This window comes from Neolamprologus multifasciatus, chromosome 15, assembly GCF_963576455.1.
Source record: "Neolamprologus multifasciatus chromosome 15, fNeoMul1.2, whole genome shotgun sequence".
In the NCBI taxonomy this organism is placed as follows: domain Eukaryota; kingdom Metazoa; phylum Chordata; class Actinopteri; order Cichliformes; family Cichlidae; genus Neolamprologus; species Neolamprologus multifasciatus.
Window position 1 is genome coordinate 2,350,220 of NC_140453.1, and position 25,891 is coordinate 2,376,110.

The 25,891-nt window shown below is 43.0% G+C and overlaps 2 protein-coding genes across 4 annotated transcripts in view; both read left to right on the forward strand.

Annotated features, from left to right (window-relative positions):
• The window catches only part of ches1 (checkpoint suppressor 1), a 71,241-nt gene extending 65,335 nt beyond the window's left edge, over positions 1-5,906 (forward strand). The window contains exons 5-6 of the mRNA XM_085132160.1: positions 1,049-1,157; positions 2,184-5,906. Coding sequence (XP_084988286.1) covers positions 1,049-1,157; positions 2,184-2,742 — 668 coding nt within the window. The 3' untranslated portion in view covers positions 2,743-5,906. The remainder of the gene's footprint in view (positions 1-1,048; positions 1,158-2,183) is intronic.
• A 3,737-nt stretch (positions 5,907-9,643) lies between these two features.
• gtf2a1 (general transcription factor IIA, 1) lies at positions 9,644-25,603 on the forward strand. Of its 3 annotated transcripts, XM_085132167.1 has the most exons (13): positions 9,644-9,883; positions 11,553-11,654; positions 12,653-12,830; positions 13,042-13,103; positions 13,878-13,953; positions 14,073-14,194; positions 14,698-14,802; positions 15,429-15,713; positions 17,409-17,498; positions 18,156-20,828; positions 21,121-22,384; positions 22,954-23,064; positions 23,198-25,603. In XM_085132167.1, exons 1-10 carry the CDS (start codon positions 9,854-9,856, stop codon positions 18,261-18,263), a joined length of 1,158 nt encoding a protein of 385 aa, XP_084988293.1. In that variant the 5' UTR covers positions 9,644-9,853; the 3' UTR covers positions 18,264-20,828; positions 21,121-22,384; positions 22,954-23,064; positions 23,198-25,603. The 3 variants fall into 3 exon arrangements, with proteins under 3 accessions (XP_084988293.1, XP_084988294.1, XP_084988295.1); XM_085132168.1 differs by having other exon boundaries at positions 18,156-18,659; positions 22,192-23,064; XM_085132169.1 differs by lacking the exon at positions 21,121-22,384 and having other exon boundaries at positions 18,156-18,659.
• Positions 25,604-25,891: the final 288 nt, after the last annotated feature.

Genomic DNA, 25,891 nt, shown 5'->3' on the forward strand with positions numbered 1-25,891 from the left:
ACGACTGTTGGAAGACAAACTTCTTCCACAACAACAGCTCACTGCCCAACGCAGTCGGACGTCGCAGGTCTGCTGAGGGTTATTTGAGCTTCTTACTGTCGCGTTAACACTGATCTGTTGAGCTACTAGTTCACCTTCAAGTTTAATGCTAATGATGGAAGTCTTACAGGCCATTTGTCATGTGATCAAGTAGTTAAAAGTTACTTGAAAAAGTCATGATAACTATTATATTCATGTCTGACACAAAGAAATGAAGTCTTGTTGCCTAGATAACCACTGAGTGTATTTGCCACACAGCCATTAATCAGTAAAAGACTTTCTTCACTGAATAAAGATTGAAGGTTAAAAAAAATCATTGAATGTCTTTATTTAACCTTTATTTATACACAAAGTCTTACAAGAGAGACCTGTTCAGGCTTCTGCACTGGAGGTTCAGATGAAATGAGGAAAAAAAGTGCAATTTAATGACTGTTTCATAAAATAGACACTGAATCATTTTTATCTGCAGCTTTAATTTCAAAATACTAACCCGCTTTGGAAAATGTTGTTTTCTGACATTTGAGACGAACCAATAAAAAAGATCAGCAGATAAATTAGTAACGTAAAAAGATGTGAATTTGTCCCATTTTTCTCCCTCAAAAAATAGATTTACTTGGTTATTTTAACACTTGGGTTCGAAACAGACGTGCCTTTCAGATTTTCAGATCTGCGGTTTCCCCCTTTGAGTTCCAGCGGCTGCTGTATCAGGTGGGCTGGATTTGGCCGTGCCCAGCGGTCGTTGGTAATTGAATGATTTGCAGCGGCCTTAACTCATTTATGACGCTTTCCTGCTCAATTTAACCTTGCCTCGCTCATCAATATTGCCCCGTTGGCCTCCTCGAATGGACAGTGGATGCTCATCGAGCTGCTCGGGTCTTGTGGAGGTCGGATCTGAGAGGTTTTTGTTTTTTCAGGAGCTTCTTCTGTTGCGTTTTTTTTATCCCTCTGCTCGTCACTGAAACCGATTCGTGTCTTGCGTGTAACTGATGTTCCATCTGCTCTCTTTCAGTTCCTCGAGGTGTGATCCAAAATGGCGCCCGTGTCAGGAGCCAGGCCCTCTTCCCTGTTATCAGACCCTTACCTGTAAGCCCTGTGGGGAGCAGAACCTCGGCCATAAGGTGGGTAAACTTTGCTCCTGCTGCCTTCAAACGTATGATTAACACCAGGGGGGGCTGCACAGACACGCCTACACCTACATGCAGTGGCACAAAGCTCGGGGAGCTCCCAAATTTTCCACTGATAGTTTACATAATTACATCTTTATTGTGCTGGAAAGTCAGAGGCGTTCACACGCTTGCCGCCGTGCACGACGTTTCATCCAGGTGTGTTTATATAACGGTCTCTCGCAGACGCACAAACAGGTTTATTAGAGGGAGAGGCCTCGTGATTCAAAGAACATTGGGAGCATGCATGGACATGCACATCCATCACAGGAGCACGAGAGTATGATGGCCTGCACTGCATAATGAATTAAACATACCCGAAAGGCTCACTAAAGGTTTGCAGTGAATATTTGATCGCTGTAAGGGAGTGCATGTTTTTCTTATGAGATATTAATATGCTCACGCTCTCATTCTGAGGGGGGGGGGATGTCCGGGGGGACAGGGCACGCTGCTGAAGCTACTTTTTGATTTATGGGTTGTCAGGATTACCCCCCACCCCACGCCGTCCTTTGACGCTTTACAGCGAAAAGCGTCTCCTGACTAATAGAGCAAAACGCGCGTCGCAGTGTAACGAGCACGAACGTTAAACGGCCTCGCCGCAGAATCGTCACCGTCAGGCGCTCTGACGTTAGAGATCGAGGTTCTTTATGTGCTGAGCAACCTTCGAGACGATGGGTGCTGCTAAAAATGCACTGTGTCACTGGGGTGGGGGGGGCGCAAAGGTGGCGATCTGAAAATGAGGCAGCTCGTTTCTGAAAAGGAAGGCTGAGTCTTTGTGAAATCCGGGCTTTTATCTGACCTGAGAAATATGCGTGTGAGGCCCGAGGGAGCTATTTGTGGCTGATAGATTAGAAGCTGAACTTTTTCCTAGTGAAGCAGAGAAGCTCAGCGTCAGTGGAGTGAAGCAGGTCGAGGCAGGCAGCCCACCTGGCAGCGTGACAGCAGGAGTAACGTTATTCTCTGTGTCCTCGATCCATACAGATCATCCCTGGGCGATTATCTAAGCCGAGGACAGGACAGCCCATCCCGCTACTCTCCTCCGCCCTGCGGCGAGGACCTCCAGGACGACCACACTTACAGCACCGCCAAATCCCCCAGCAGGCTGAGCTCCTCCCAGGTCACCTCCCCTTCCTCCCCCGTGGACGACGACGACATCATCGCCGTGGAAATCCAATCGGACGTCAAACCCGAGCCCCGGGAGATCCCGCTGGACTCTCACGTCACCACTGCCGCCACCACCACTACCTACATTTCCCAGCAGCCCCCGCGCGGACAGAGACGTAGTTTGGGGGGAGCCGGGACTCCGGCTGGGAGCAGTTTGCCCTGGACCAAAAGCCGAGCGAGAGGCATTAGTGACACGCTGCCGCTGAAGAAGCGGCGCGCGGCCACGGTGGAGAAGCCGCCGGAGAGCGACGACGAGGAGATGAAAGAGGCGGCGGGATCGCTGCTCCACCTGGCGGGGGTTAGAGCCTGCCTCAACAACATCACAAACCGCACCGCCAAGGGCCAGAAGGAGCAGAAAGAGGCCCTGAGAAACTAAGACACACACACATAGAACAAAGCATCGACACACACAGACGGCTTATAGCTCCAAGCACACACACACAGATTTACACACACACACACAACTAGGTCAACAGGTAACATTACTACAGCATTAGTCTCAACGGACACTTGTCATCTCCCTCTATCTATCTGCAGGGCATTAGGTGAATCCTACTTATTTGTGGCAATATCAAAAATCTATGTTTTCCTACATGTTCAGCAACACTAAACATCGATGGGTATTTCTCATATGTCTTTGTTGGTTTTTTGTTGTTTAAAAAGGGGATGAAAGCCATAAAAAAAGGAAAAAAACAAAAGCACGTTTTGTCACTAATTTGGACGAGCGCGACAAAACCGAGTCACGTTGCCGGGAGGGGGAGGGCGGGAGCTGACGATGGCTGTTTGTCTTACCTGTTTGTTTCTATGTGAATCTGTAGCAATCTTGCAGTGATAGCCGGCGGCGGCGCTCGCCCGGACTCGGGTCGCCCGCCCGCCCGCCGGCGTCACTCTCCTACATCCACGAGCACAAATGTGAGACTGTGCCAAAGATAAGCGACCAGGTTGCTTCATGTAGCCGATACGACAGCTGACGAGAAAAAAACAAACACAAAAAAAGTTCAAAGATGGCGTAGTAGAGCTAAGAGAGCGAGTGACCTTAAGTGTGGAAATAAATGTAAAACCCAATGTGATATATATTCATGCACTTATTTTACGCCACTTATAATAAAAAGCATCATGGGTAAAGACATGGTTTATTTCAAGAGCACTCATAGTATTTAAGAATAAATATATTAAAATAAAAAAAAAACAAAAAAATGTCATGTTTTATCACCATAGAGACGGATAGTGTGCCGGGTCTGAGGCAATATCTCCTTCATTTTGTTGTTGTTGTTGCATAATGTAAAACCTCCACCCCCTCGTACTTCTCTCCATTAGACGACGTAGACACCTGGTATAGATTTCATAGCTGCCAGTAGCTGCCACCACTCCTCCTCTTCATTTGACAAAGAACTATATACATGAACTGTGGGTTTAGGTTTCTGTTTGTGTCTGTTTACCCTCACTCTACCCTCATAAAGATATAAGCAATTTGCCCCTGTGCGGGCAACTCTGTAAAAAGGTTAGAAAATATTTTATTTTTTTCCTTTTTCTTAATTGAAGCAATTTGACCTGCAGGACTTTCTCAGTTATATTGCATGGGTGCTTGTAAATAAGATAAAAAGCAAATCTTTTTTATTCAAAGATCATGTAAGATAAACGATGTATTTAGCATGAAGCATGACTTATTTTCATATAAACCTTGATCCTAGAGGAAAGAAAAAAAAAGTTTTGCCGCCAATTCTTATACCCGTGATTATATTGGAGATTTTTCTTTTCTTTTTTTATTTCTTCTTCTTTTTCTGAGCGGGCTTTCAAAGACACGTCTTCAGGGAGGAAACGTGGGAGATCACTCTGCAATTAGAGGCCCAAAGGACGCCACCTCTGGGCTTCGGGTTCAGGCTTATAACGTAGGCCAGCTGAAACACCTCTTGGGGGGGTGGGCTTACGACTTCTTCTGCCTGTACAGTGATTTCTTTTCTTTTTTTTGATTTAATTGAATTGTTTTAGGTGTTCAATGTTAAACCCCGGTGTTATCCCAGAACACGTCTGTGGAGTGTGTGCGTTTGTGTGCCCAGGAACACACACCCTTTAACATCGTGCCTGCCTGCCTGCCCTCAGTACCTCTGTTGTCACGACAGAACCTGTCTTTATTTATAACAGTATTGTTTTTACTTTTACTTCAGTGTGTAAACGTACGCGTGTCCTTCCTCTCCATCGGCATTGTTCGGTGTAAATGTTTGAAAGGGGCGCGGGAGACCTTGTAGATGCCCTCATATCTCCAAGAAAAGAAAAAAAAGACGACATGGGGAAGGGGACGTTTCTTTTCTCTGATTTACAGACAGTATTTTTAACCCCAGGTGCATCATGGCTAAAACGGGAATGCGCGCACAAGTATTATCCGACCCTCGTCTGCGTATAAAATAAAGCCGCTTTTTAGGTGAAAACGTAGGCTGGGCTTTGGCTGTAGCAGCAGAGCCAGACGGGGGAGAGGTGGGGTGGGGGTTTGTTTGAGCTGAAGAGACGTTGAACGATCGTCAGCGAGCCAAGCGGGAGGAAAACAAATGCATGCCCCCATCCACCGGCAGTCTTTCGCCACCTGTAGCATGCATCACTGGCTTTGCATTTTGTGTGGTACCCATAAAGAGAAAAAAGAAAAAAAAAGGGTGGGGGGGGGTAAAGGAGACACTGTTAGTGTTGTCGTTGTGTGCCATCTGTCTGTCGTCTGATGTGTGTCTGAGTGCTCCCGGGTCAAGCACTCTGCTGTATTCGATGTACCAATCCGCCGCTGTGGTGACTAGTAACCGCGTTGAGTTGGCAAGAGGCATGTCGAGGGGGTAGGACGTGTCGCTTTAGCAGCGCACGTTTGTTTTTTGGGGGGTTTCTGCCTCTGGCTCACTCTGTGACACGCAGGAAAGATCTGTTCACCTCTGAGTCCTGGTAAAACACATGAACTGTACCTGGACGTATTAAAGCAAAGTGCATCCACTTCACTGCCTGAAAAGCCCCCGAACAGCAAAGTGTTTTCTTTCAAACCTGCCAAACGTACCACAAAAAGCTCCTAGAAGAATAGTTGCCATTATTATTATTTTTTTATTATTTGTTGACGTTTTTACGCGCCTTTTAAATTTTCCTGTTTCTTTTTGTTTCTGACAGACTTATCTATAATACTGCCGTTATTTTCTTTTTTCCGTGACTGTCTGAGCTGAATATTGGAAAGCCATAGGTTAGAGATGTCAAAATGCAAAACTGTTATTGATCTGTGCGATGTGATGCAGGGTACACCCAGGTGTTGTTTTCTTGTTTTCCTTCTTCTTTGTTTTTTTCTTTTTCAGTAAATGTTCGGTTTTCTCCTTATTGTGCAAATCATATTGCCAAAGAATGATTTCAAGACCTATTTCATCACTACATGTAAATATCAACGTTGTCCAATACCGTGGCAAAAATATATAAATGTTGTTTTATTTTGTTTTCCATTTTCTGAGAAACTACAATGATGTTTATGTGATGTATTGTCTTCCAGTTGGTTGCAATAATAAAAAAAAAATACGAGTTGCAGAAGCTATGCTTGGCTGTTGTTCTTCAGATTATATCATAAAAGACAAAAGCATAGTTACAGTCGGAGATATGGACGTCAGCTGAAGTGGCACCACTGTTACTCATCCAGTGGGCAAATCTCACACAGTACTGTGGGACATAAAGTATCAGGCAACCCTAATTTCTTTATATTTCGATAAAGCAATGTGAAATAGGTGCAGCAATTTATGTGCAAACATACATGGAAAAAACTGATTTTGCATAATTCTAACGAGCTCAAAAGTCAATATTTGGAACGACCACCTTTATTTATGGGCCACCAAACTTTGGAAAAGTGCGCTATTGCTAAAAACCATCATCGAATTCCGGTGTTCCAATCACTTCAGTGGTCACGTGTGTATAAAAGTTAGCATCTATGCATGCAGACTGCTTCTGCAAACATATGTGAAGGAATGAGTTGCTCAGTGAGCTCCAGCGTGGTGCTGTGATAGGATGTGCAACAAGTTCAGTCATGAATAAAATGTTCTCTCTACTAAATGCACCACCGTCAGCTATTCATCTATTAATGGTGTTATAACAAAATGGAAGTGATTGGGAATGCAACTCAGCTATAAAGTGGTAGCCACGTAAACCTGCAGAGCGGAGTCAGTCACTACAGACTTCCAAACTTCACGTGTCCTTCAGATTAGCAGAGAGCTTCATGGACGGGTTTCCATGGCTGAGCGGCTCCAGCCAAAGATTACATCACCGAGCACAATGCGTCAGATGCAGTGGTGTAAACACGCTGCCACTGGACTCTTTGGATTTCTTTGTAGTAGAAGAGTCCAGGTGCTGACCTGGTCTGTCGACAGACCTTTGCCCATCTTGGGCATTTTTTGTAAGACTTTAATTAATTATATGTTTTTGCAACAGACTGCCAGTAGCAAAGTACCTTAACATACTACTAAAAATAGGTTCTTTGCTAAGGCATCCGTTTTAGGTGCAACACTGGTTCATTTCTTCATTTGGGTGCCTTTTATTATTCTTGAATGATGCATAGGTCAGTGTTAAACAGCTCCTGTGAAAATGGTCAGGTACAAGGACTGGAAATTACTGAAAAAGCACAAGAAAACTTCCCACTTTGAGCCCACCTTGAATTTCTCTTAAAAATTTGAGAAAATCTGGCTCCTTGGAAGCAAAATAAAATAATCTAGAAATTAAGTGTCTCAAGACTTTTGCACACTGCAAGCCAATTTGCAACCCACCTCCACCGCACATAAACCGCTGTAAATCAACCATTCTGAGTTTTGTTAAGAACATATTTACTGGAAGCTGATCCGAGTACTAAACAATTAGCTGTTTTCATCTCAGCACTTCAAGCGAAATGTAGTAAAGGATGTCAGCCTTTGTCATCCACCTCCTCAGCACCACACACAAACCCACACTTACTAGTAGAGTGCTACCTTTGTGATACTAGAGACTCTAATTTGCTCTCAAGACTGACCCCAATCATTAACCTCACATATTCCCATCAACAAGGGTCTTATCATAACCAAGCCTTTCCCACCAGTTAATTATTCATTTGCTTCCTCTAATCATTTAAGTTCAATACTTCTGATTAAAGTCCTGCTCCCCCTCCCTAAGGGAAAGAAGTAAAAGAGTTAAGTGTACCAAAGAGTGCCTCGCTGTCTTATCAATCTGAGTGGTGCCATTTTGGAGCCGTGTGGCAGTGGAAGCCCATTCATAATTGAAGCAGAGACCGGCTTAATCTTGAGCCAGTGCCTCCCTGTGCAGCACGCTCCCACCACAACACAACTGGAGCTAGCAGCTCCTCTGTTGCTATGCAACTACAGCGAAGAAGAAGAGGGGGGTGAGAAAAGAAAAGTGCATTCTGTGGATCTTTAGAGGGCATCTTACTACTCAGTTACAGAGAGTGAGACTCAAAGGTAGCGACAACATTTCATGGATATCGTGGCTTCACGTCTGATGAGATCTCACGTTTAGAAGCACAGATTAAATAAAGTCTTTTTCCTATCGTGTCACTTCTTTCCTCTTTTTCCCTCCCCAACTGTTCTCCACTGGAAAAGGTTTAAAGTGAATCCAAAAGCACATCCTTGTCAGGGGCGGACAGGCCTTTAATTTCATCTCAGTGAAGTAAATGAAATGAATTCAGGTGGTGTAATGTGCCATTTCAGAAGAGCCACACTGAAACGCTGAGTGGATTGATGCACGCGGAGAGCTGTGTGCTCCCCGGTCTATATCATCCATATCCTCAGAATGACCAGCGAGGCAAGTTTCCATGGAGACGGAAGTGGAGGTAACGTTCTCTTGTCAGCTCTCATTTATTGCAAAGCTTTATTGTTTTTTGTGGGGGGTAAATTTCCCCTTTGGTAGTCAGGGCAAGTCTGTTTCAGAGCGAGCAAACAAGACCAGTGGATGTTGCTCATCCAAAAATTCACTTAAATCTGCTTTTATTGAATAACGTGGAAAACAGTTGCGTGTTTTACAAAGTGGATTGTGTGAGTGTGAGTGTTGAAATGTGGAAGAGAGAGCCTGTTTTCCTGGTGCGTGGTGTGATCACCCTCTTGTGGTGGCACGATGTTACTACATAAAGCACTCTGGCCCCACAGAGACGCATTACAGGTGCAGTTACGAAGCTGGTAAAGGTCAGACTTGTTTAAGGGGCACCTGTGTCATATGAAAGTATTAAAGTGTGGACCAGTAGTGAAAGAAGCATTCAGATCCTCTGCTTAGGTAAAAGTAGTGCTGAGCTAACACAAGGTCCAACTATTAAATGCAAAAGTCAATTAAACTGTTGGTGTTGTTAAAAGTGAATGCATTAAAAAATTATTAGCACTATTTCTTAAATAGCCTTTATGCATTATATGTGATAAGAATATTGTGTTTTTCCTATTAATAATGGTTACATCTATAAACATGTTGGCACTGACAACTGTATAGTGACAATAAAGGCATTCTGTTCTATTCTGTTCTATATGTATATTTTTTAAAATATTATATTTAATCTGCAACAACCAACCTTGCCATTAGACAAAAGCATTTCTCCAAACATGTTGAATAAAACTGTTAACATTAAAGGAGACATACTATTTCTTGATATTTATTATTATTGTTGGGCTATACTAGTGCAGCTTTACATGAGTCATAGTTTAAAAATAATCTGTATTTATCCTATAGTGGTCTTTGGTTTATTCGCTTTCTAAAATGAGCTGCTTTAGGTTCTGATTGGCAGCCCCTCAGAAACCCCTGAGAAAACCTGTCTAAAGCCACCCCAAGGCCTGAGCTTTTAGCTCATGATTTGTACATATGCTGAAGGCATTATTTGAATGTTTTCCCATATTTAATATGAGCATCCATCATTGCAGCATACAGTTCTAATATATGATGGAAAACAGGAAAAAGAATAGAAAGAAAAGAAAGAAAAAATGAAATAAGTTAATTTAAAATGACTTAGCTATATGCTAATAGGCTTTTATTAGCATTTTAAGTAACCAGCTACTTTTATCTAATTAATTCCTCTATTTTTAATTCATCACATGGTTCGTAATACTTACACTTTCCCTGACTCAATAAACAAGATCACAGAGCATTAAGCTAATGCGATCACTGAGGATTCAGTTCCGTTCTCTAAAAAGAAAAAAATATTATTAAACTACATTTCCCATGAGCGGCTCTATTGATTGGTCGTCATACTCCCCACGAAATCTCGCGCTATGTGCGACCTGACCCTGCCCTATGTCTCGCGCACTCGCAGCTTCTTCGCTCAGTATATAAAGCAGGACAACGACGGAAGGAGGACGGCTGGGGAGTCGCAGCCCGGGATTGTAAATAAGACCGCCTAAACTGTGTTTTATTTACAAAAGTGATGCCGGCTGTTTTAAAATATCTTTCCCAGTTGTTTTAAATCGTTTTTCGTAATTTTTGGCTCTATTCCTCGCCTATTTCCGTGTGGTTTTTACACTACGCGTATAATGGCGAGCTCGGCTAACTCGAACCCAGTGGTAAGGATCAATCTCTAAGGATTGTCAGCGGGGGAAATGGGGGTAAAGTTATTGGAAAGCTGTCGACGAGCTGGTTTTATGTATTACAGTAAAATGAGTCTGCTTTAACAAACACTTCACTGTTATATCTATTAAAGGGAATACTTAAGTTTCAGTCAATCGGCCATTATAATTACTTTTCGAAACTAGGTAGTTCTTTCATTTGAAACCATCTCGGAGGAGGAATGGCTTACTTTAGAGAGGCAGTGTTTGAGTAAAATAAGAACACGTGTAGAAACTGAGGTTTAGCGATGAAGATGTAATTCTAGTTTAGTGGTTTATCGGCAGGTTGAAGCTTTCATTAGTTGGAAGGTTACTTTACGTGATCACAGTCTTAATAGCGTGTATGGCTAAATTCATTTTGGTGGACGCTTGAGCTGCCAGGTTGTCTAAAATGCTTGCTTAAAGAAATTGTCAATTTAAGCTTTTATTATTGGATAGCTTATGAAAATACAGATGTACGCAAAGCACATTGTCATCATCCACGGCGAGAGAATTGAGCGTTTAATATATATAGTTTATATAAATATATATATTAAAGCCTCCTCAGTAGAAAGTCGTCAACTGTCTCATCATTGTCCACCATTCCACGACCAGAAGGCAGGGTAGCCGTCCCAAACCACTTCTTTAACCCATACCATATCAAATTTGTCCTTGCTACCTGCCAGCAGAGCCAAAAAATATTTAGCCAAAGCTGAGCACTGATAAGATAAGACACCGAAAATGTCCTTCACATTCCGCCACACACTATTTAAAAGAAAAAGGCTGTCGAGCGCGCACTCTGCGGCTCCGTAAAATGGCTTCCTCGTCTCCCTTCTCTCTCGGTTCTGGCCCTCCTCCTTTTCGCTGCCTGGTTTTTATACAGCCATATTGGCTCTCTAATATAGACTGCCCGGGATGGGAAGGTGCTACTCGACGCTACGTCATCGGCTCTACATATAAACAGCAGACTGAGCTTTAAATAGTGAGGAGCAGACAGGCCGAGGGGGAGGGAAGGAGAGACCGAGGTCTGCGCTGCGGACATCGGGGCAGCGCAGTGCGGTGGCCCGCGCGTGTCGCTTTGTTTCAGCCTCATATCACTCCGCTGAGACGGGACCGTTGGGCCCTGGCGGAGCTATAAACGTTATGTTTCCTTTTTCCAGCGCGCGCGCAGTTCAGACCCCGGGGACATGATGTTTACCTTAGTAGTAATAACATAAAGAGCTAGTTTATATGGGTTAGCATAACAAGGCACGTAGTGCCGTGGAAACGCTGCAGCACAAACCCCCACACATGATATTCAAGTGGGGGCAGTTTTACAGTTTAGCTGCCCGCGTGCAACAACTATTACCGTGTCATACCAACGAAAGTCAGTGTGGCAAGGCGTAAATAAACGTGATAATTATAACACAATCAGCTGTATACTCAATGTTTTGTTGTCGTTTTGGCAGCTGGGAAGCCCCAAGAGGAGGTGTGTTTGCTAAGTACACTGTTGAGGGCTAATTTTGACATAAAACCCAAACTCATAATGATCAATACTGACTGTAGCAGACATGTTCATGCTTTACTGGAAAAAGCAAAAGTGTCTCTAATATAAACGGCATACTGTAAAAGTTTCTTTCCTCTTTTCTTCTTTTTTTCTTCCTCACAGCCTAAATTATACAAGAATGTGATTGACGATGTGATCAATGAGGTGCGAGAGCTGTTCCTGGACGAGGGAGTAGATGAGCAAGTTCTCCTGGAGCTGAAAACGGTAACCGTCCCTATCAGTGTTGCGCCTGTATATAGCAACTGCAGGGGAAATGCCGCCTCCTGCAGAGGTGTGCGCTCTTTGTAGTAAAGCTTACTGTAGCACGCTCCGCTTTGGAATAACTGCTGACCACTTCCTAGTTTGGAAGCTGTTGTAGTTGTTGTCTGGATGGACAGAAAACAGACTTCTGGAAACTTTCTGATTAACTCACAAAAATTTCATGTCTTGTGCCCCCCCCCCGCCGCGGTTACCATGGTTTCCTTTGATGGATGGTGCTCTCACTGCCACTGATGTGTTGCAGAATTTGCTTTGCAGCGACTTCTGTATGAGTTTTCTGGTGCAATCACCACCTTATATTCCAGTGTGACTTTCAGTGTTGCTGTACTGTTATAACACCTGCGTATGCCTGTGAGAAGGTGGTGTCTGAATACCATTGAAATGACAACTCAAACAGTGTGTACACTGCATGATATGCTCAATTCAAGAGGAGGCTATGGCACATAAGCCTACCTACGCAACGTGATTGACACAAATAAGCAAAAAATTCAGTCTTAGCTTCATGGATTAAACCAGTTTATTTGACCCCATTAGTTAATATTGATGTCTGGCTCTCTTCCAGAGTCTCTTTTACCTGGTTCCCTCCCTGAGCCTGGTTGTGTTGGAGGTTTCTTCCTGTTAAAAGGGAGATTTTCCTTCCCACTGTCACCAAACACTTGCTCATAGGGGGTCATATGATTGTTAGGTTTTCTCTGTATTATTGTACCTTACAATATGAAGCACCTTGAAGGTGACTGTTGTTGTGACTATAAAAATAAAACTGAATTAATTTAAACGATCGGCAGGTCTGGTCAGTGTGATGTGTTTACAGGTGTGTCGATAATGACAGAATCTGCGCTAAACATTTACCTGGATGGAGATTTTCATTTGAAAACATGTTAGCATGGATTTAAATGGCAGCTTTCTAACACACGTCTTTGTGCTGCCTCCGTTTGTCTCTACAGCTATGGGAGAACAAGCTTTTGCAGTCGAAGGCAGTGGAGGGCTTCCATACTGACGAGCAGACAGCCCTGCAGGCCGCACAGCAGCAGCAACAACAGGTTCAGCAGGTCCAACAAGTCCAGCAGGTGACCCAGCCAGCTCAGTCCCAGCAAGTCATCCTGCCGCCCCAGCAGCAGCAAGGTTAGCCAGCAGTGGCACACAGTGGTAAAAACATTTCTGAACAAGTGCAAAAACCCGTGAACGCCTTTTTGGGCACTAAAAATGTCGCCTGCAGCTTTGAGTTATTAGCCGAACTGGCACAGGAAACAATGAATGCTTACTGATCGTGTGCATTCTTTGTACATTTTATAAAAAATATGAGCAATTGACCTGAAAATGTTTGTCTCTGCAGCTCCCCAGCAGCAAGTCATCGTTCAGGAATCTAAGCTTATACACATGGGTGGAACGGGGATGGTGAGTGGATCATGGCACCAAAAATAAATGAAACTGTTGTTCGGGGAGGCATATAAAAAGTAGCAAATGTGTTTATTAGCAGACATAAGTGATGCGATATCCATATGTGTGATGAACAGAACGAAGTGCTGCTCATTTTACGTTTTTAACAAATTCAGACATATTTTCTTTGAGTAGAAGTGAGAAACAACAGAGGGTCTCTGCAGGCTTCTTCCTTAGTCCAGAATGATTGATCAAGTGTCCCACGGATGGGGCAACAGGGCTTGGAAGAGATTAACGGACTATTTTAATAGCCAGGACTGCAGTGGGTATAAGCCAGCAGTAATGCATCCTCCCACATGCTACTGCTGTGTCTAATACGCACTGACAAACACGCCTTTCCTTCATCGAGTGAAATATGCAGGAAATCTTTTTCACTTTTTTCAACAGCACATGTTTAACGCGGCATCTGTCCATATGAAGCTTTCATCTCTGCTGCTGCTTCTTTCTGTTTTCTGGAAGTGATTTTTGTATAATCCTCAAACGGTTCTTTAAAGCTTCACTTGCCAATTTTTAATCGTTTTGCAGTGGCTTTGTAGATGCAGCGAGAGGACAAACATGCTGCTTTTATCATGTCAGTCAATGCGATCTGAAGTTCAGTGCTGCAAATTGTAAAGAAGTTCAAAAACATGAAGTACTTAACATTGAAGTCTTTCATTCTTGAACCCTGAAATCCTCAGCTTCTGTATTATTTTGCACGCTTGTCACCGCGTGTGTTCTTCTTTCCTCCTCTAGAGTGCAGCAGCTACCGCAGCAACCCTGGCTTTGCCCACAGCGGTCACCCAATACCAACAGCTCCTCACCAGCCAAGGTAAAACATGTTTATTTGCATTAAATTGCAAAGAAATGCTCCTTTCTCTCCGAACTATCTTCATGTGTGAAACTATATTTGCACAACGTGCACCCACACGCTTTGTTTTGACGTCTCAGGCCAGATCCTGCAGTTAGTCCGTGGTCCCAACGGGGCTCAGTACATCATCCAGCCCCAGCAGCAGATCCTCCTGCAGCAGCAGATGCAGCCTGGTGGCGTGCAGGCGCCGGTAATACAGCAGGTAAGAACTGTCATGCAGAGGGGCAGGGCTGCTTATGACATAAAAATAAAGCCAAATGGAGAGAGGTGGGGAAAAAAAGTCGTGGTGTGTCTGATTTATTTGCGTAATCAGTTCAGTGTCCGTTTGTGACAAGTAGGTTAAATAAGGCTACATATCTGTGGGCCCTGTGGCTCTGACACAGTGGAAGAATCAATTCTTGGAAAAATAACCTCGAAATGTGTAAGAAGTGCCATGAAAAACATGAAATGATTCTGGGAAATCGGGAGGATGCTGATTGCTCAGAGCTTACCCCAAAAGAAATAGATCCATGACTCCACTACTTGTGAATTTTCCTAAATAAAAACACAGATTCAGATCAAAACTAGTGCCAAATTTCATTCATTCAGTTTAAATTGAGTCGGTTAAAATGTTGCAAAAGTGTCGTGCATATTCAGCTGGAGATCTTGTTTTAAAATAGTTTACATGTCGTGTTTGGTTTTTTTCCTTCTCTAATATCTGTTTAGGTTCTGGCTCCTCTGCCGGGAGGCCTGTCCCAGCAAGCAGGAGTCATCATACAGCCGCAGCAGATTGTCTTAACCCCAGGAAACAAAGTCCAAGGCAATACACAGGTCAGAACTTCAGTTCCTCCTGGACTCATTTCATTTATATGGAAGTAGTTTATGCTCTATAGTAGTGTTTCCTCCATTTCTGTTCTCTTTGTTGTTTAGAGAAATTAGTCTGTTTAATGTTTTAGAGGAGCTTCTGGGAAACCTTTGTTATTAATAATAACACCTGCACTGTGAAAGCATCGTGCATCAGTCAGTGTCACATTAGCCGATTACACTGACAAACAGCATTTCCACTCAGATGTAGTTTTGGTGCAACTAGCTACTGAGCTACACTGCAAAAATCTGCAACGTTAGCTTTTAAATCAACAGGCTAACATTAGCTCAGAGCTCTTCCCTCCATGAATTCGGTTCTTTAATAACTTTTTCTTTCAGCTGTTGGCCAGCATTAGCTTACTTGCTAACACAGACAAATATCCTGATACCCAACATGGCGACTTGCTGGCTGACTTTATCTTTGCTACAAAAATGCTCCTTGAAGTCGCATCATTTTTGCTGTCCTGTCCTTATTTTGGCTTTGAGTTGGAGTGTGTTGAGTAAAGAGCTGGTTATTTTGTCCCACATTAAAGCAATGCTAACATCATATGGGCGCACATGTTTTTAAACTCTGAGTTCCTTTCTACCGTCAGGTGATGCAAGCAGCAGCTATGGCGCCACAGCCCAGCCAGGCAGCGACAGCTCAGGTCCAGCAGGTCCAGCAGGCCCCAGGAGCGACTGCACCACAAGCCTCAGCGCAGCCCCAGGCCCAACAGCAGCAACAGGCCCAGCCTCAGGCACAGCAGCCTCCCATGATGCTGCAGGTGGACGGAAACGGAGACACGTCTTCAGAAGAGGACGAGGATGAGGAGGAGTACGACGAAGATGACGATGAGGAGAAAGACAAGGATGGAGCAGAAGATGGGCAGGTTGAAGAGGTGAGTGAGGGAGGAAATAAGAGTGTTCAAAAACTCGCACGTTAAAGTAGCAGTAGGCAAGAATTTTATGGTCATTTATTATGAAGTAAGAAAGCCGTAGACTTGTAGCACTGATGTTTCTGCCCCTCTTCACAGCTTTTGTTTTCCAGAGTAGCTAGCAGTAGCTTTCCACAGGTAGCTGTTGGATTGGAGTGGCTTTGCAAAAACCTGCCAGAAGAAACCCCGTTGTCATAGTTGGGGCAACGAAACAGAAACACCATCAGTTTGTGGCAACTGTCTTGCTGCATAGTCTTTTATTTCTCACCCTGAAAGAGCCACAGTGATGCTGCTTCAGGGTTAGACTACAAAAGCATCATTTCTGCAGAACTTTGTTACCCTGATCCATCCAGGTTGCTTTTTAAGGGATCCGGTCAGCGCCCCAGCTCAACAGAGGTTTGGGGAAAGAAAAAGCTGCTTATTGCTACACTACAAAGTAGGGTTGCCACGATTAGTTGACTACTCACGATTACGTCAACTATCAAAATCGACTGATTTAATAGTCGACACGTCGTTTGAAGCTTTGTAAGATCACAAAAGACGCAGGAATAAGTAGTAGGATTTAAGAGTGTAATAACGGACTGAAACAGAAGATGGCAGCACTGCATGTACAAGGATGCCAGCTGCCGTTAAACCCCGAAGAAGAAGAAGAAGCTGTGTCCCAGAATTCATAGCGCAGCCCAGCTCAGTTTCCAACAATGGCGGCAGCTAGTTAGTTTTAATATTACTCTTATTATTCTTTCTGGGTCACAAAATAAACGCTTAACATATTTTCAGGCGAGAATGTAGCTGTGTAAACCTCAAATATCTGCTCAGTTTATCAAGACACCACATATTTTCAAAAGCGCTCCGACGTTTTCGGAGACGTCTGTTAGCCACTAGCTCGATAGCTAGCCGGGGGCTAGGCTAACTAGAGCCGTGAGAACACCGGACTCCCGGCTAATCGTTTTCAAACCCACCGCTGTCTTTCGCTACTCAGGTTAAACATGATATATAAGTTACTTAGATAACTTCAAAATGTTATTGTTTGGCTTTTTTTAGTATTTTATTTGTTCCTGAGTAAATCGGTTTGGCTGAGATTAAAGTTATAGTTTTTACACAGCTGAATAAACGTCAAGCAGACAGCTGATTATCAGAAGTGTGAGATGCTGGAGAATTTACTCCGGTGTCCTGTTATATTTTAGATAGCAAGGAGTTTATTAAATTTCACCGAAACAATCTGCAAATTTTATTAAAATTTAATAAACTATCATCTTGTCTTTATTTTTAGTTAGCACATACCTTAAACACTTAAAGCTGTAAGCTAATGATAGTTATATAAGAGCAGATGCTGCTGGTGCAATAAGCTGTACGTTTTACGTCCAATGGATGATGATCTGACTAGTCGACTATCAAAATAATCATTTGTGGCAGCCCTACTACAAAGGTTACTCTGTAGTTTGTGTGGCTTTTCTGCAGAAGATTTTATAACACAGCAGGTTATATTTGGCACTGTTTGGTATAAGGCAAAAAGGAGAACGGGTTTAAAATCAAACTATTACTTGTTGCAATCTAGATTTGTGCTTTTACTGTTTAAATAAAGAAAATCCTGAATCTTAAACCACATTCCTGAGCAGCAAACATTTGTGATGAATCTGATTGGTTTGGTTTCCTACTCAGGAGCCGCTGAACAGTGGAGACGACGTCAGCGACGAAGAGGACCAGGAGCTGTTTGAAACAGACAACGTAGTGGTGTGCCAGTACGACAAGGTAGGAAGTGATATATTCTGAAAGGCTGCAGTGTGTTCAAACCTGCCTGTGTATAAATATGCGAGTGCCTCTTTGGTACTTTTATGACATGTCTTGATATAGATCCTCCTGCGCTGGGGCCCGTTGGCTTTTATGCATATCCGACTCGTTTAGTTTCACATCAGCATCCAGACAAAGACGTTAACGCTGAGATTTGCAGAAGCAGTGAAAACAAAGAGATTATAAAATAACAGCGCAGAGCAGTTTTACCGTGTTAATGTGATTGGTACTCAGCATCGCTGTCAGCCTTTGTTTGCCACTATCATTCAGGGCGCTGAAAAGGCTGCTGTAGATTGAAGGACGGGGCTTAAATAGTTTTTCTCAGCAGCCTCCTCGTTTTGGGGGGAAAATGTCAGAAATCGTTAAAGAGGTATTTCACATTCCTTTGATGTGAGTCTTCACCGTTTGCCTTTGATTCCCATCACAAAGCATCGAGTTGTTACATTATTTGATGCTAATTCAGTGGAGAAAGGCTCCAGCAGCGGTTAATGCCACAGTGAGTTTGTCTGGCTCGGCGCGCAGAGGCTAAAGACATCAGCCTGCGTCCACTGTAAGCTGAAACAATGTCCATCTGTCCTTGACGCCTACAACACTCATTTCCTTCTCTTTACTCTGCAGATTCACAGAAGTAAGAACAAATGGAAATTCCACCTGAAGGATGGGATCATGAATCTGAACGGGAGAGACTACGTCTTCTCCAAAGCCATCGGGGATGCCGAGTGGTGAAGCAGAAAAAGGAGCGGGAGAAAGCAACAGGAGCAGGATCTCTGTAACTCCTTCTATCCAGTTAACAGACAGTTTAGCATCCTTCCACATCCTGTGACTGGATTCATTCAGGAAACTGTTTCTGAGACTCAGAACTCTTGAGACAAACCCAAAGGACTGTGAGGTACTGTAAAACCCGGGTGTAGTCAGAAAACATTCGACTAGCCTTGCGGGATGAGAAACCAACAGAGGAAGGGAAAAGCCCCGTGAGCCGAGCGCCGTTTCTCTTTATTTCTTCTTCCAGGCGTCTCTGCCTTTTCCCCCCCCCAGAGAATTCACCTAACTTTGGAAAGAACGCATTTCACCATCATACAGGTGTAGAGGACCAGGGTGACCTCGGCTTCCCTGCCACACAAGGTCAGAGGTCATTCGTTATAACCCCATAGATGAGAAACACCTTTGCAATGCACTGTAGTCGGTTGACTGGATTGACTCGTGTCTACGTTCGTGTCCAAACTTAGTGCCACCAGTCGAGATCGCTGCCTTTAGAACGACCAGAATCACCTGTTTTTGGCTTCTTTTTTTTATATCCTAATTCTGTGTGAATTCACGTTCATGAAAAAGGTGCTCCAGAGTGTTTTTATGTAGGTGACCTGTTCTTTAAACATTGTTTTAAATGCGTTTAATGAAGGAGTTAAAAAAGAAGGTAAAATAACATCACCTTACAATAACTCGTTTCTTTTATCTTCGGCGCAGCACTTAACTCCTCCCCCCCCAGCACCCCCCCACTGGCTTCTCTGGAGCTTCATTCCATCTTTAACGTTAAGAATAAAATAAAGAAAAAAGCGCGAGACACTGAATTCATTTAAGGATTGTACAAAGGTGTCTCAGTTTGTCCTGTTGGTGAATCGCCTTTGCTTTTATTTTTAGTTCTCTGCAGCCGTCGGAAATTTTGCACTGTCGGTTTATCAGTGTGTTGTGAAGTCAGTCAGTCCACTTAATCAATAGCCGCAGAGATGTGTGTGTGTGTGTGTGTGAGAGGGACTGTACAGACACGTGAGTGTGAGTGTGTGTGTTGTTGTCGCTGGTTTTCTGTGAAAAGGTTTCAGTTTATTTCTCTCACAGTCTGAAAATGTCACAGAGCAGTGAGGTTGGTGTCTGTCCTGTTTTTTCTATTTATTTCTGAAAGTTCATAAATTGTTTTTCTTTTTTTTTAAGGTTGGAAAGCCGCACCAAACTGTGCTCTTATAATCTAACAAGTGTTCCTTTTTCTTTTCTCCTTCCTTCTTATGTCAGCCTGATAAAAGCTGCACGGCGATGTTTTCCAAACCATTTCGTCCACCATATGTTCTCGTCTGCTTCCGTTTTATTCACGACTTTTAAACTGAGGATATTTTCTATCCAAGTGAGTTTAACTCGAGGGGGGGTTGTGTGTGTCTCTGCAGTTTGTTTTTAGTGCCCCTGTTGCAGCAGTTTGAAATAAAGTATATATGTGTTTTGACTGTTGTGTCGACGTGGTGCTTGGTTGGCTCCATAGTTGTTTTTTAGCTGCACAAAGAAAAGCCTGACACAGGACCTGATGGAGGAAACAACATTTTTCACACGATTTAGTTTAATTTTATGAAATTTTTACATGAAAGGCCAAAGGAAGACTTTCCACACATGGCCCCCAGTAGATTTATTTCCTTTGCTCTGTTCTTCCATATGTAGATGTCGTGCGTGCCTTTATGAACTTTAGTTCAGTTTTTGTTTTTTTTGGTTGGGGGGGGGGGTCACAGATGCTAGACTGAGAAGGATGTCTTATTAAACTGTGCTCTATAACCATTTTGTCGTGTGTTCTGCTCTTCTGATGATTAATGAACTGTACTGTTGGTATTCGTGTAATTTTCCTAAATCAAGTTTGGAATCAAACTCAAGGTTGTGCTTTGAATACATAAAGTTGTTTTTTGCATAAAAAGAAAGAAAGAAAGAAAATTAAAATTTAATTTTTGCATTATTTTTGTGGCCTAAATCAGTGTCACTCTCGCCCCCTCTGTTTCTTCCTACCTTCTGTGATACCTGGTCAGCTTTTTGGTTCTGCTCCGATAAAAGCAAATTTTAAAATTGATCGATTACTCGTGGGAGCATCTTGAACACTAAATTATGTTATTTCAGTTACTTTTAAACCAGTTTTCCTCACATTTTTAATCCTGTTGAGACTCAGTTTTAACTGCTACTATTAGATGTGACTCGGGCGGTAGAGCAGGTAGTCTAATAATCAGAAGGTCAGTGGCTCCAGTTTACCAGCTGGAGGGGTTCCTGACCAAGATCATTAGGAAGTGTTTAAATATGTGTGTATAAAAGTTGCGCTTCACCAATTCACCGTCTCCATTTCCCATTTGTGTCACACTTCTAGGGGAGTAGTTGGTGAGTGCAGACCAGGTATCGTCCATGCAAAGGAGGCACTGGGGCAATCTGTTAGCGGCCGAGGCAATCAAAGGTTTTTGAGTCAGTACTCTTTAGTAAACAGTTTCATTTTGCACGTGAGATAGCATCAGTTTTCTGTGAGCGTCAACACACATTTTTCCCGGTGGTTGCCAGGGGGTCGTCAATCTCTATTCAATTCAATTCAATTCAATTTTATTTATATAGCGCCAAATCACAACAAAAGTTGCCTCAAGGCGCTTCATAGATACAGAGAAAAGCCCAACAATCATATGACCCCCTATGAGCAAGCACTTTGGCGACAGTGGGAAGGAAAAACTCCCTTTTAACAGGAAGAAACCTCCGGCAGAACCAGGCTCTGGGAGGGGCGGGGCCATCTGCTGCGACCGGTTGGGGTGAGAGAAGGAAGACAGGATAAAAGACATGCTGGATAGCATGTCTTTTATCCTGCAAGATGGCATCTAGCAAGATGGCAGTCAGTTTGATCATGACCGCCTTCAGCCTCTAGCAGCTACTAGGCTACATCTTATCCTCACAGTGGTTGGCAGGTGGTCATGGACTGGTCTTTAGTAGAACTGCAACTGCTACAATGTTACACATTTGAAAATGTGGAAAAGTTAGCAGTCGCATGACTGCAAGACCTTAACAAATACCAGTCCCCTTCCCATTTAGTGAGCCAACTGTCTCATGAGTTTATTACTTTTGTGTGTTTCATTATTCTTTAATGAAAATTCTAAAGGCATTCATACTTTTTAAATGTTTTTGGTTGTTTTTTCTCTGACATTTCAATTTTAAATCTGTTTCCAAGACACTCAAACCAGTAGTCCTGTCTGCTAGCTACCAGTGACGACGGCTGAAGCTGATACTGTAAATATATATGAGGTACATTGTTTTGTGTAGAGAGTGAGACACATTTTACACATTAGGAATCAAGGCAGTTGAATCCATTGAAACTTTGAGTGACAAAGATGACAACAAGGACTAATTTCTTTTAAGCGGAGCCTCGGACAAACATCAGGAGCCAAACACTTTTGTTTCTTCTTTTCTTTCTGTGGTTTAAGTTGTTAAGTTGGCCCTCAATTTAACTCAAAGGAGCATAAAATGTCTTACATCTATCTGGTCTTAAGCTGTAGCTAACTAAGGTTATTTTTGTCTTTAGCAAACCGTTATCTTTTTGCTAACTTGCTAACCAGCTAAAGGCGCTCGGTGTCAAAGGCTTACTGTCTGACAGACAGCGGGGATTATCCTTGCAGACATGAGTATCTGTAGACACCATAAGTCTTTCTGTGACACTTCTCTGAAGTATGTAGTTGTTGTGTTTATGTTCGGCGTCTTTGTGGATGAGTCGCACAGTCACAAACAAATGGGCAGACATGGTTTTCTGCAAAGACCAACCATCCAACTCTTCATCACTGTGGCCCACGTGCTCCGGGAACGTGCTGTAATGCGGCTTTAACTCAGCACGATTCAGATCCTTGATTGAAATATAATCCTTGCACATTCTGTCTTTGTCGCTGCGTAACAGCTCCGTAGGATCACTTTCATGCATTCGCTGCAACCTGCACGAGACCCCGAATCTGCATCGCCCAATCTTCTTTTCCATTTTTCTATATCCCACCATCTGGATGACTGTCAGGGTTTGCACAGCATGGGCGTTTTCCCGGCTTTTCCTCTAATTCCTACCCAAACCGACACAATCCCAGCGTATTTCCTTTCAGGTAATTATGAGATAAAGGTGTGGTGCAGTCGGGGATCAAAGCTGAATCAGAAACTACATGGAGATTTTTGCACTTGATTGTAAATGGATTTGAGGGCAGACTGTCACTTCTACAATATATCACACTTCAGCGCTGAATAGACGTAGCGGAGGAGCAGCGTATCCCTGGCTGCTTCTGATGAAGTGGGCCCTTTTGCTACTCCTGGGCACTCAGACATAAGAATCTGAGCTGCTGGCGAATGAGGCTTATAATGAGACCCTGGAGATGTCTTGCTCAGACTCTACAGCTTTCTCTGCTTACCAGCTAACCTGTGGTGACTGCCAATCAGCTACGTAGCAAGTGGAGTAGCCGGGCCTGCTGGCTGTGGTATGTAGAGCTTACCAAAGTCTTAGAAAACAGCAAACTGTAACAAAACAGAAAACACGGGACAAAAAACCTTCATCTGTTTTCAGCAGAGATTCTGTCTATCCCGACTTTGGCTGCAGCATGACTTTTATAGCATCCTAGACTCTCACGTCAAGCTGTGAATGTTGTTCTAAACAGGTTGTCACTTTTCTTTTTTCTTATAGGCCCGCTTCAAAAAGCCAAAGCCATATAATTGCTATCTGTGCTGTTATGGCGTGATTTCCTCTGTGGAGTACTTACCGAGTTGATTCAGTCATTCTTACACGAATGGGTAAGTTATTTAAAACTGTGGGGAACAAATCTCCAAAAGTTGATTCTGTTCATCTGGACGTAGCGTTTTCTGGGAGAAACGTTTCGTCCAGATGAACAGAATCAACTTTTGGAGATTTATTTTCCTGGATGATTGAGAATGCATCAAGATGTAGGGAACAAAGGTGTATTAAAGTGAAACCTTATTGTGTCTGATACCTTCAACACCTTTCAGAATTGGTCATTTTTAGTTTAGGTGGGGAGGCACTTTAGCTCTGTCTGTGCTTTTGTCCCCATATTTGAGCTGTTTTGGTTTCTTGCACTATAAAACCAAAGAAGCCCTCGGCATTATATGAAGCAGTTAGTTTTAAGCATATTCCCAATCTTACCCTAAAGTCATCAGTAGGGATGCAACGATACCAATTTTTTCAAACCGATACGATACCGATACTTGGATCTGAGTACTTGCCGATACAGAGTACAAAAAACGATACTTCTACCACACACACACAAATACAATTAATTGGAAGACAGGTTTTATTATATTCCCTGCCGATAAAAAATAAAATCTTAATAAAAATAACCACAAAAAAATTTCAAGTGAAAAATAAGCACTTCTGTTAAATTATTGCAGAGTCTCCACATTGTAATTTTACAAAATATCACTGAACTATTGGCACTGTTTCGAGCTTTCAGAATAATAAATAAACACTTCTGTTTGGAATAAAATAAACTTTTAAATTATTGCAGTGTCCATATTGTAAACAAACAAACAAAATAATTATTATTAAATAAATAATAAAATATAAAAAATTATAAAATAAATAATAAATAAAATAATAATTGGGCCCCCTAGTGGCCAATCTAAAAAACTACAACAGAAATGACAAGCCACCCTCTGATTAATGAAATAAGTTGGTATCGGTTAACTTTTACGAGTATGAGTACACACACATTTTACAGTATTGGTATCGGTGCATCCCTAGTCATCAGTTTTAATACCTGTGTCTGACTCAAGTAAAAGTCATGTGATTTAAGTCCACGTCGGGCAGAAAGCCTGCGATGAATCATCTTCGGCTAAATCTGCAAGTACGGTGCTGCAAAGTCTGCAGATCTGCAGTCTCAGTTCACCTCAGTACACATGAACGCTCCAGCACTTCTCTGCTTTTGGGTTGTGCAGGTGGAGTTGCATCACTGTTTCATGTATTTCTGGTTTAGGATCATCTTGACACGGCAACAGCTGTGAATAATTTGAAACGTCGCCTGTCAGCAGGAACTTTCTCAATAAAAACAGTTCATTAGAAATAATTGATCCAAAGTAGACACATGTTCTAAATTGCCTTCCATACACACCTGCACAATAACTAAGGTTTACTATCAGGAACAGTAGTGTAGAGTAGCACTTGTCACATCATCCTGTGTATAAAGTGTTAGAATGTTTTTTGTTGAAGGCTTGGAGCCATTTTTCTTTCCTGGTTTAACTCAAGTCGTCAAAGGTTGTAGGTCCTAAATATGAAACTCATTTTCTGATGAGTGAAACCACCTGCAGAACAACAGAAGAATGAATGTTTTCACTGACTAAAACCCTGCAGTTCGCTCTGATTATCATTCAAGAGCTCTCCAGGAGACAGAGGAACTTGACTCTTTAAGAGGGCCATCCACGTCGACCGGGCCGACGCAAGGAATGACGCCAAAAATGCAAGAGATTTCTTTTTGTTTGCATCCAGTGTTTGGTTGTGGATACTCGTAGGCTTTGACCTCATCAGTCCCTCTGTTCACGACTCCTTTTCCCACTCTATTTGAGTTTGGCAACCTAATCCGCTGTTATCGAGGTGCATCGTCGGGGACGGCGTGCTTATTTGAGGAACGGCTTGGAGATGAGTTTATTTGCAATACTGGGAGAGGAATGATGAGGCAGGCCTGAGACCCAGCTAGAAGAAGAATGTCAAAATAAATCCATTTCACAGTCTCATTCAGTTTGCTTGGCTCGGCCTATTACTTGGGCCACGACCGTACCTGCAAGTCTGTAAAATTCCATGTAATCATTCGGGAAAACGCTGGATCCTGCAGGTATATGCCACTACCACCAGTCGCTTTGTGTGCACCCAGACACCTACGCAAATGTGCATAGACTTTGATTTTTATCAGACTTGTCGTGCACACACTCGTGAACAGTGAGTTAACACTAGCTGGCAGCGGAGACGTCCTCATGAAGGCAGCCAGGCCCATCGTGCTCCAGCTCCAGAGTGCTTTGCATCTGAAGGGTCCGGACTGGCTCGCTGTTAATGCGTGATTGGAAGAGATGGACCCAAAGCCGTGGAAAACGTTCAACTGAAAATGAAGTCCCGTCCGTTCGGAAATTCACCGCCAACCGAGGTCTGGAACGCAGTCAGCAGATGCCACTCTTAATTTTCCCGACTTTGAAAGTAGAGACCATTCCAGTTCGTGAGGTTTAGAGTGATACAAAGTTGGGAATGTTGCACTATATTTTCCATGCCGACACAAATTGCAGCAATCTGATCGAATATCTTCAAGACAAATATGGATGCGAAATGTTTTATTTTTTTAAAGAAAAAGATGTGAACTAATCCCCACTCGCCTGATCATCTCTAAAGTCAATGCTAACCTGATGTTTAGCCACTATTAGCAGAAGGTTTCCTTTAATGCCTAACAGCTCAGCATCACAGAGGTTCACGTGGGTCTCAGGTATGCTAGCTTTAAGCTCCCCGCTAATTGTAGAAGTCACTGGTTTCCACACAGGGATGGAAAAATACCACGATAACGCTGGAAAAACAACCACGACATTCCAAAGGAGGCACACAGCTTTAACACTACGCATTAGTGATTAACATA